Source organism: Gordionus sp. m RMFG-2023, chromosome 1, assembly GCF_954871325.1.
Source record: "Gordionus sp. m RMFG-2023 chromosome 1, tfGorSpeb1-WG-v2, whole genome shotgun sequence".
Lineage (NCBI taxonomy): Eukaryota > Metazoa > Nematomorpha > Gordioida > Chordodea > Parachordodidae > Gordionus > Gordionus sp. m RMFG-2023.
In genome coordinates this window covers 74248700-74260904 of record NC_088775.1, presented here as the reverse complement: position 1 = coordinate 74260904, position 12205 = coordinate 74248700, and the positions used below count along the sequence as shown (strand labels likewise).

Genomic DNA, 12205 nt, shown 5'->3' with positions numbered 1-12205 from the left:
GAGCTAAAATTGAATGGATCGAACATGCCTCATATATTATTAAAAATAACAGCTATTTTTAACACAAATTATAGTATATTTCAATTTCATTTCAGTTGCTATATTTTATTAATCTGATGAATGTTATAAATTTTATTAGAGTGGCGATAATAGTGATTGGACGTTACTATCATCGCCGAAGATGAGAAAATTTAATGGAATAAAATATTTACTTTGTGAGTTGTACTTCAAGGAGTAGATACAACCCTAAAAAATGGAAAATATCTCTTTTTTACATTTTCTATGCCTTCATATTTTTTTAAATGTGTATTCTTCAAGACTAAAAGAGGTTTAGAAAGATTTAAAATAAAAGTTTTAAAAGCAATCATTGACGGATATTAAAATTAATTAAACAAGTTGAAGCGAACTTATCATTTATGATTCCACATTTTACAGTAGAAAGCAAGGCCCTATAAAAAATATATAAGAAAAGTAAGATATCTGTCTCAGGAAGCGTAGATAATGAAAATCCTTATGTTATGCTGGAAAATAAAAATATTGCTAATCATGAAAAAAAAATTATTAAGAAACACTCACCCCCCCCCACCCCCAACAGAAAATTTTGAATAAATAATTAGCCCTAATGATACGAAGAAATTTAAATGATAATTATACTTGCTTATAACCAGATCTATAGACCGACTATCAATAATAAAAAGACGCTTAACCATTCAAACAATGTTAAACAGGACCTTTTACCACAGGGGAAGGGGTTATAACTCAAGATTGGCATTGAAATTAAAATGGGTAGTTTATATTTGGAATTCCGTTGTTCTAATTTTGATGTGGTATAGTAAATGAGGGGAGTGGGGGAAGAAGGGGGTAGTATTATAATATATGATGCAAAATCTTTTGATAATTAGGTATTTGAAATATCTTCTAAGTGTAAAGAGTTAGTAAAATATTGTGCAATCTGCTGCAAATATCAAGCTTCGATATTTTCTAAAGAAAGACATTACAAGGCGATGAAAATCAGTGTATATCATGATACAATTCTTATAATCATATGATGAAATACAAGTTTGTCTGTGAACCAACCATATTTAAACAAATTGGTATCAATAAATATAATCCCTATATGTAAATAAAAAATTTCTTATATATATTAAAAGTCTGATCTTCGGAATGTTTAACAAGTGCAAAAAACCTGTAAAAAACATTTTAAATTGATTCATCTTTCTCTATACTGCTAAGGAGTTTAGGCTTGTAATAACAAATTTTAATTGTACTAAAATCAATTTAGAGAAAAAAGTATATTATTTTAAATTTTGTCGATGTATAATTTTTAGGTAAGGGTTTGAACAATCATTTTGTATTTTGTAAATTCAGATACAATTATTTTCGGACCTATGACGATTTTGACAGAAATTAATCCAACCACCCCCTGGTCTTCCCAGCCTACCCTGTAAATATTAGACAGTACTCTAGTGATCTTTTAACTAAACTTAATTTTGGTAAGGCGATAGTTTGATGGGTATTGTTTTATTTTTTGTTATTATTTGCATTTAAAATCATTAATTGAGTGCGTTTTATTAAATTTAAAAATCTGATTTTGCCAGATACCCACCCTTAATGTTGCGCAATCGGTAAATTTTAGGCAATTCCAAAACGGTTAGCAAAGTTTTTAGATTAAAAAATCGGCTAAGCATAATTAGAGCATAAAAATAGGGAAAACTAATTATTCAAAAATTAGGCATCGGCTAAGGAGCTCGGTTAATCGCCCGTCATAGTTACATAATAAATATATAAAATAATTTAAATAAAGACTAGACTTAGTGTTGCGTAACGCTGACGCGCGATTAGCCTAGCTCCCAGTCCCTACATTTTGTCTAATAAGTTTTAGGCGATTTTTCGGTTAAGCCAAATTATGTTTAGCTGATTTTTAGACACTACTTATAAATTTCAGATTAATGTAAAAAAGAGGTTCAATATAAGATCTTCTGAAATTTATAGGGTGGGTATTCTACACATATTATAATGCATTTTCGGAAAATCAGATTTAAAATTTAATAAAACGCGCTCAATTTATGATTTAAAATGAAAAAATATAACAAAATAAAAATATTAAAAATTTTGGCGCATGAAATTCCCAGGGTAGATTCTTTTCGAAATTGGTAAAATCAAAATAAATTATAAAAGCGCACTATAAATCAGAGACCTATAGGCCCGACCTTAAACCCGGGCCGTATTTTAATTTTTTTAAATACACGGGCCGGGTCAAAAAAAAGCTTTTTTTTAAAAACTCGGGCCGGGCCAAGCAGATTAAAATAATGCACAAAGCAACTAAATATTGACAAAATTTTCTAAAACAATTGGCGTAAGGCTGGCTTTGTTGCTAATAGTTTTTTTTAAAATGGCTACTCTACTAGTTAAAGCAAAGCACTAATAGAAACTGATAGAGAAGGAAACATTTTCATAATTTTAGCATTACTACTTCTAATTGTTCACCGTATTTTAAAAAAAATAACAACAGGAAACTCAAAAAATATTATCATAATTATTCATAAGCAATACAAATCAGGAACGTGAATAATTTTTTTTAAGATTATTTTTTCCCTTTTTTTATTCAAGGGTTCCGAGAATTTATATGACGGCATCTGGCTTGTTTTTTTGAGAAAATTTATTAAATAATACTTAATTCATTTTCTATAAAATCATTCTCTATAAAATTCTTCAATATAAAATCATTCTCTATAAAATCCTTCTCTATAAAATAATTCTCTCTAAAACAATTCTCTGTAAAATATTTTCTATAAAATAATTCTCTGTAAAATATTCTCTATAAAATCATTCTCTATAAACGAGATTCTCTATAAACGACATTCAAATATAATTATTTTCTATATATAAAAGTTTCTCTATAAAATCATTCTCTATAAACGACATTCTATAAAATTGTTTTCTCTTTAAAAGTTTCTCTATAAAATAAATTCTCTATAAATGAGATTTCTATAATTGTTTTCTCTTTAAAAGTTTCTCTATAAAATAAATTCTCTATAAAATCATTCTCTAGAAACGAGATTCTCTATAAACGACATTCTCTATAATTGTTTTCTCTTTAAAAGTTTCTCTATAAAATAAATTCTCTATAAAATCATTCTCTATAAAAGATATTCTTTATAAACGGCTTTCTCTATCATTGTTTTCTCTATAAAACTCTATATTTGCATTATCTATAAAAGATTCTCTGTTAAGACGGGATACCGTTCTGTGGATGCTTGCCTTCCTCCATAAATGGCAGATTTGTTAAAGTAGCGTGCTACTTGTAGTGCGCTAACTTTTTTGGTAGCTATAGCCAATAGCGGCTACTTTTTTGTAATTATTTAATATTTTAGCGCGCTACTTAGCTACTTTTAAAAAATATAATGAAGGTAAGTATAAACATGAAAATTTAAATATAATATCATAATTAATTATAATTTTTAGGATTTATTATTTAATTTTGAAATTTATATTTTCAATTTGTAATTTATATTTTCATTTGTATTATAAACCTGAATCACGGGTTAATAATTTAAAATGTCATCGCCTATGGATATCACAATGATATTAATGAAATGGGAAATACCAGGGAAGAAAATATTTTTAATAGCTATAATACAAATTTCCCATTCCCTAGATTTGAAAATTTTAAAATAAATATAAAAACCAAAACTGGCCTCAAATTTATTTGTTTAAAATGTAAAAAAAATATTTCCTCAAATCAATCCAGTTATACCCTCAAGAAACACCAAAAGGTAAATTGTCATTTTTACATTCTAATAATATTTATTTTATACTGTTCATACCAATAGCTTTAAGGAAATGGAGAAACATTTAAATAAATTTGGTATAGGCGACTCCACATCCAAAAAGACTAATTCAAATCAAACCAAATTAATTAATAATCAATGCCAATATTTCTCAGAAATTGGCTGATAAAGTTATTGTTGATTTTATAATTGATACAGTTCAGCCAATGTCCTTGGTTGATAATCCAGCATTTACCTTGATGACTAAAACTCTATCCTCTGGTACAACAGTTTTATGTTGCCAGACACTAATGAATAAAATAGCAGATAACTTTAAAGTGATGAAAGTTGCTCTAATAGTAAAGTTATCAGAGATATCATATATATGTACCACAGCAGAGAGTTGGACACATAACACTATAAAATGCAACAAATTACCATAAATATTTATTTTTATTACATAAATTTTTTTATAATCAAAAATGTTGATTTTTATATATTTACTATATAATAATATTATAAGCAAAAAATAAAACAAATGTTTCTAATTTTTTTTATAATAAGTAGCTTAAAAAGTAGCTAATGCTACTTTTGAAAATAATAGCTAATGCTACTTTTGAAAATAATAGCTAATAGTGAGCTACTTTTTTTGACAAATAGCGATAGCGGTAGCGTGCTATTTAAAAGTAGCGATTAACAACCCTGATAAATGGTGAATACATTAAGTATGAGTCAATATATCATTTGAGTCTATAAAGTTTCTGCTGTGATTGACCAAGTAATGGTCATATTTATTTTCATTCAATAAGATTTTTATAACTTGAAAAAATATTAAATTTTAAGATTTGTGTGATCCTCCCTATAATTTACATTTTACTTAATCGGGTACGGGCTTTTCTCTCTCTTCTTATTTCCCGTAGGTCGCCTCTTGCGCGCACAGGTAACTGCAGCCTGCCCAAGAACTGTGGATGGGCTCATCTCATAGGTTACCCCCAAATTTCTTAACCCAATTAGATGGGATGAGATAGTCCAAGCATAGCTCTGCTGTTTCATATAGCGATAAAGAGTAATTGCGCTTATTATGACGTATTATTTTTTAATACAAAAAAAAAATTTTTTAAATAAAAAAAAAATATTCAAAATTTCCCCAAGTTTCAGTGATTACCAAAAAATGTGTATATAACAGATCAATGCTTGGTTCTCTTAAAAATCAACCAAATTGGGAAACAAAAATTTTAATAATTATTAAAAAAAATGATAAACGTTTGTTGGGCAGGCCCTCAAAACAAGTTTGCTATTTAACATTTACGGAAAGCAAGAAGATAAAAAAAAGTATGTAGCCAATTTAATATTCATGAAATAAAAACTTCAAGTTATATATTAAACTGTCAAATAATATTTTATGCTTAAAAAAAGCTGAATATATAAATAGTGAATAAATCATAATTATGAATTTATGCACAATTAAATTTAAAAAAAGGTTATCATTATCGATGTCAATTATGTATACCTCTCTTGTAAAATGGCAGCAATTTCTTTGCAAAAAGTGACACCAATTTTGATAGATTTGCAACTCTCTTCAAACCCTAATTGACCCTATAATAAATTTATCATAAATTACTAATATAAAATTAATTTACCATATTCAAGAATTAATATTATTAAAAAAATAAGAATTAAAAAGGTATCATTTTTAAAAAATTTCTAAAATTTAAAATAAGGGATAAATGATGTAATGATTATGCTAGGTATTTACTTTTTCAAAAAATTGTACTTTTACACTTCTCAAATCAAACCATTTCAAAAATTTCATAAATTTGAATAATAATATTAAATTATAAAAAAAATTAATTTACATACTAGTGATTATTATATATTTTGTATTATACTAGTTCTATAATAATAACTGTATATTTATATTATAACTAAATACTAGGCTATAACTCGACAATTATCTCATAATTTCGGAGTTAATAAGTAGCATATTCATTCTAATAAGCTTATAAAATTTAACATGCACGTAACCAATATGAGCGAATCCCCCAATTGAAATTTGTTTGCTTTCGTAAATATGATTATAAACCAATTTCTCCCTACACCCCTCTCTCCCTTAGAAATATATACAATAATGTTAATTAGTAATCAAGATTTTAGAGACGTTTGTTAATATATTTTTGAGGAAAAAAGTTTTTTTTCTGCTCCTTTTAAATGGATTAGCATTTTTTTTAATGTTTACTGAGAAGAAAAAAAACGTGGATATTGTATTTTGAAAAATTCCATGTACACAATGGTAGAAGAATCTTATTATAATGAATGAGAAAATGATTAAAACATAATATTCGTAAAAGTTATTTTACAATAAAAAGATAGATAGTTATTGACCAAATTAAAAGATAAGATAATCAGTAAAATATGGGTTTAAAGGGTTCAATTTTCTTGAGCAAATTAAAATAATTAATAAAAATTAAGCATGGATTTAAAAGAGTTAAATTTTATAAAGATTATTTTTAAAAGTTTGTGGTATTTAATGGAAGAATCATTTAATATTACTGTATGTTTACTTTTAGTTTTAGAATTATGGCAACTAAATGGATGGACTTTCAACAACTCAAAAATTTATAACCCATAATTTTTCTTCTTCAAGATACCATAAATTTTATTGTTCCAAAATTAAATATCCATAATTATTATTTATATAAAAATAAAACAAGATCCAAATTGATTGACATTCCTTATAATATATGGTTATTTAAACAATTTAATTGTCATTTTGAACAATTACAACACCACCCCTCATAAGCCTAATGTACATCTCCTCCTAGTGAAGTTGAAATTTATCGATCTTCAGATTCATTCCATTATCGCATTTCTAGCATTGATCATTTCTTTTATTATTTATCATCGCCTCCTTGAATTGTATCGACTTTTGACCTTTTTTTATCGTCCATGGTATTTATCGAATCGTATAATTGAAATTTACATATTTATAATACAGTGGCGTGGCTAGGAGAGGGCGCGCATGGGCTCGAGCCCTCTGAAAAATTTGAATAGCCCTCTTAGCAAAAAAAATTTTTTATTGGCTCCTTAATATCTCCTTGAACTAAAAAATATTTTTTTTGATTGCCTCTTGAATGATTTCTTTTATAATTCCATTAGGTAATATATAGATTTAATTTTATTATTTAGAAATTAATAAGACTATTTAAATTTTTATAAAATGAATACTATTTTAATTATTAGATTAGATTAATACATATAAATTATATTTTCAATATGTCAGCTTGCAAAATTCTGTATTAAAAATATAATATCAATAACTCAAAATTTTAATTTAGCTTTAACAGTTGAAGTTTAATTGACTTTTATTATTTAAATTATTATATAACCTTAATTAAATAAATATAATCATATATTATTTGAAAATTAACAAATTTAATATTGTAACATTGATATATCATTGTATTGTAATTAGCCGAGTTCAAAATGACTAATCAACTGTATATTTAGTTTTAAATTTTATTATCATATCTATTCCTAAAAATATTTTCAAGGTCCAAATATGTTGTAAAAAATAAGTGGACACATAGTTTATAATCCTCTACTATATACATTTTTTTTATAAAATATTTAACAACACTAATTTCTAATATGGCACTGCCGTGTAAATAAATTCAAGCTTCAATATATTTGCATAATTATTTCTTCCAAATATTTTTAGTGTTTTTATTTTATCACTTTATATAACATAATAAATTTTGATATTAATTTACATCGTGAGTGTCATAGCTATTACTTCAAATTAACCAGCACCTATTATTTGTGTTGCTATGTAATTTAAGATTATTACTACAACTGCTGAGAGCATATGATTGCATATTTAGATAAACAATAATGGTCAATTGTGTAGTCGTTTATATAACATATAAAATGGAAGATAATCTTTTAGAAATTTAATATCTCACAATAATTTTCTCGATTATTTATCTAGCTTCCATCATGACATCTAAAAGGAAGCTCTAACCACCATATAGTTTTATAAATTGGTCGTTTATACTCTTGTCTTCAAAAATTGTTGATTTGGTTTTGGCTTATAAATTTTTCCTTATTAGTCCATTATATAAAACATTGTATAAAATGGTAACAGAGAGTTATATTAGTTTGATAACCTTTTGTCAATGTAAGTTGCAAGAATATTATTGCATTATGTGGTTTTTAAAAACTATTATCAATTGAGGCATATGTATGAATTAATTAATCTTTTTTATCACTTGTAATTCTATAGACACAAATTTTTTTTATATCAGCGATCTAAAATATTTTACTGTAATAAATAGATGTAATAAAAAATATTATTTTTAGAAATGTCTTGTATTGTTTTAATTATTTATATGCCAGTTTATTTTGTATGCATAATATAATAAATGACAAAATATGAAATTCAGAATAATTGTTCCGACAAATTTAAAAAAAATATAATATACTAGCCCCCCATCAATTTTTTTAGCTGAGCCCCCTGAGATTGTAAAGGCTAGCGACGCCCCTGTTATACTATATATTTTTCGAATTGAAGTTTGACATATTTATGTTAAATATAAGTTAAATTATAAATATGTGAATAAATAAAAATGCTTATCTATGTCTTGTGTTTGACATATTCATATTAAATGCACTTTAAATTAAAAATTTGCGGAATTGATAAAAACGAATAATTCCAAATCTTATAAGGTTTGACATATTCATGAAATATTATTTATAATAAAAGGCATTTATATGGAAGTTATACTTTACGGGATACCTTTACAGAGCAAACAATTATAGAGAATGTCGTTTATAGGGAATTATTTTATAGAGAATTATTTTATAGAGAATGTATTTTACAGAGAAATTTTTATAAAGAAAAACAATTATAGAGAATGTCATTTATAGAGAATATCGTATATAGAAAATGATTTTACAGAGAATAATTTTATAGAGAAAGATTATACAGAGAATGATTTTATAGAGAATGATTTTATAGAGAATGTATTATATAGAGAATGATTTTATAGAGAATGTATTTCATAGAGAATTATTTTATAAAAAATTTTGTTTAAAGAATATGATTAATATAAATAAACATAATATATATACCAATATATACAATAATATAATTAAATTAAACATTTAAATTTATATTGTAAGATTTAGCCCTTAAATAATCCAGCATGGTTCTTGAATGCAAATCAAATCTTCAACAATTAGAAAAATCCTCTTGGATTTTCGCGATATTCTTTTTTTGACAGTGGAGCCAGTAGTTCTAAAGAATATTTTTCCAATTTGTAACAATTAACAATTCAGGCTATCTTCGTCTTTGAGAGTTAAAAATGAAAAAGATTTTAAAATTGATAATATAATATAATTACTAACTCTTTATGAATTTCCAGATCGTTGGATGAGGGAACTTATATGAGACGAAAACCTTTGATGTCAGCCCTTTACTCAATTATTGGTATTAGGTTCACGAGATAGTGTCTATTCGTAACAATTCCATAATCATATTTTTATAGCCAGTATAAAGTGAAAATTTTATTTTGTAAAAACTCAAATATTTTTATAGCTACCGAATCTTTGATCAACAAAATTAAGAATTTCGATAGATAGTCTAATCGTACAAGCTAAAAAAATGAAAGGGCTAGTGATAAAAATCAAACCTGGAGAGATAAGTGATTCCATATTATTGCCAATTCCGCCCGTCGATCACGGGCGACTGGATCATAAAATGTTGCTGTCAGTAAATACGCATAATTCTACAGAAGAGTTTCATGAATTGGGAACTAGTAATGGTTATTTATCTGGTCATTATACTAGTAGGTCACAGTTTGACCCAGCAAAGAATAATTTTATAACGTTAGAGATGTGCCACTAAATCATTATATCTTTAGAGAACAATGGTTGGCATATCTTCAATAACTGGGCAAGGATTTAAACGTTGTTATTGCAAACGAAATTGCACGACGAATAGATGCAAATGTAAGTATCTAACATGTCGTGTAATTCTCATTGCCATATTATAAATAATATGTGTCAAAATAAATGATCTACGATAATAATCCTCAAAAAATGTCAATCATAAGTCAATAGTATTCTTTAAAAAAAATATTCATCCAATGATAATAAACATACATACAAATGTTAAGCCAATAGTAATTTCTATAATGTGAACTAGATTATATTTAAATGATGATTTTATATACTACCCAAGTTACCTCAACAGAAAACGGTAATGGTATTGGTAATTTTTACAGATAATTTTATTTTAATAAATATTTCACATTGTATACTCAAGGTCAAGATGCCTCAAATTTAAATAAATTATCAATAAATGGAAATATATCAAATTAAGAAATATAGCCTAGTCATTTCATCAGAGTGTTAGGATTTAGATTTTCACAATATTAATGTTTAAATTATCGAATATTTTTCTTACAATAAAGATCTTATTGAAGAATGGATCCATGTCATGGGAAGATGCAAGCTTACTCAAAACTCCGAAGAACAAATTACCAAGGAGTGTTTTGTGCCTTCCTTTATTAAAAACCCTTAAGGAAGGATCCAATTCCACAATCTAATAAATATTTGAAATACAATTATACATCTTTTAATAAGGTAATTTTTATGAATAAGTAAATATTTGCATTTATATGATTACTAGCTGATAGATCATCAAGTTTGACAAGGAATTAGAATTTTCTCCTTAATTTGATGATAGATGAATCAAAAATTCCCTTCTTATTGATGAACAAATTAGAAATAAGCCTGAGATATGAATCAAAAATTTACCTTTATTTTGATGAAAGTTCAAAATTTTCATTCTTATTAAATATGTATAAAGAGTATACCTTCATTTGAAGAAATATTTGGAAAATGTATGAATATGGTTTTCTCTTATTTTTTTTAAAAAAAATTATGTACTCAATAAAAAATTTAATCTTGCTAGATGGGGGTTTTTTATATTAATTTTTTTTTTAAATACTAAGCTTAAACCAAAATATATGTTGTAGAACACCAAAATAAATAACTATTTACAATTCTGGGAATTTAACTCAGTAAATCAATGAAATTGTTATCACAGATGCAAATTTAGTTTTGGACATATTAAGAATGTGTTTTTTAAAATTGGCTTCAAAGAAATTTAAGACTTTATACGTATAAATGAGAAGAATGAAAACCATCTCTTCCGGTTGTAAAAAAATTTGTTAAAAGGATTGGTAAAATCAATTATTTCCATATTTAGATAAAATTCATATAACTCACAAATCATATTTGTTTTTGATATTTTTCATAATATATTTGGCCTATTCTTTTAAAATTTATAGAAATCTTGGCAGAATGGACACGGATAAAGTATTCCTCTCATTTGACTCATGATTAAAGAATCTTTTAATCTTGGCATTATGAGCTGATACAGAAGAAAAAAATGAAGCTTGCTATAATTGCAGTTCATTACATTGTTTAAGGATTGGAATATAAAAGAAATCACATCAATTTTTGGTGCAAAGCATATTTTGCATATTTAAACATCAGATTTTATTTGTAATAAACAATCGGAAGTTGTAAAATTGATTAAACAACTTAGACATCTTTAAATAAAAATTTTTATTTTTTTTAAATCTATAGACTAAATCTGCCTACTTGTGAGTATTTTAAATTTCTATCCATTGGAAACATTCCAATATAGAACTGACTAAAGAGCAGAATATAAAATGATCATTTAGAAAATTATCTTTCATTGCATCTATTTAATTTTTTTTATTTTTAACATTTTTTTCAAATATTGCTTTTAATTTTAATGGATTTTTTTAAAAAAAATTTTCTGTTAACAATTTTAATGATTTAAAATGGTTTAGCATTTCAATCAGCACCCCATGGGGTGCCAGGTATAATATATTTTCTAACTCGCCTGGGTCAGGTCTGAGTTTTTGATACAAAAATTTAATGGCCTTGGGCTTAAAAATTTTTTATTTAAATTTAGCTTATTAAACTGTTACTAACTTAAAAATATATTGTATTTTTTTTCTTCTAATAACAATAAATTTCAATATGGTAAACAAAGTGATGGCCTAAATACACTGAAATGTTGTTTAATTTCATTTAAAACAATAAATTAAATTGGATATGTACTTGGGCAAAATTTTTGAAACTTAAGATGGACTTGGGTTTGGATTTTCTTATCAAACATGGACTGGGTCTTGATCTGGGTCAGGGCCTGATATAAATTAGGCTCGTGAAGGTCTCTAATTCCAATTAGTGATCTGCATAGGGCCTAATTTTTTAAGCCCGGCCCGAATTTTTTTTTAAAAAAGTTTTGCCGGCCCGGTCCGAACCCAAAATTTTTTAAAAAAGTTTTGCCAGCCCGGCCCGAACCCAAATTTTTTTTAAAAAAATCTACCGACCCG

The 12205-nt window shown here is 25.9% G+C and overlaps 1 protein-coding gene and 1 long non-coding RNA gene across 4 annotated transcripts in view; one reads left to right on the top strand and one right to left on the bottom strand.

The window, feature by feature from the left end:
* The window catches only part of LOC135928203 (nostrin-like), a 58123-nt gene extending 52623 nt beyond the window's left edge, over window positions 1-5500 (bottom strand). Inside the window, exons 1-3 of one of the 3 annotated variants that reach the window (XM_065464622.1) lie at window positions 5411-5500; window positions 5281-5366; window positions 4648-4845 (exon numbers count right to left, since the gene is read on the bottom strand). In XM_065464622.1, the coding sequence (XP_065320694.1) occupies window positions 4648-4845; window positions 5281-5366; window positions 5411-5413 (287 nt within the window). In that variant the 5' untranslated portion in view covers window positions 5414-5500. Of the gene's footprint in view, window positions 1-4640; window positions 4846-5280; window positions 5367-5410 lie in introns of those variants that run through there. The other 2 variants (XM_065464690.1, XM_065464761.1) reach the window with 2 other exon arrangements.
* Window positions 5501-9861: 4361 nt separating this feature from the next.
* On the top strand, window positions 9862-10654 carry LOC135922311 (uncharacterized). The gene is made up of 3 exons (XR_010570844.1): window positions 9862-10029; window positions 10244-10415; window positions 10462-10654. It is a non-coding gene; the product is annotated as an uncharacterized LOC135922311 (long non-coding RNA).
* The last annotated feature ends 1551 nt before the right edge of the window (window positions 10655-12205 follow it).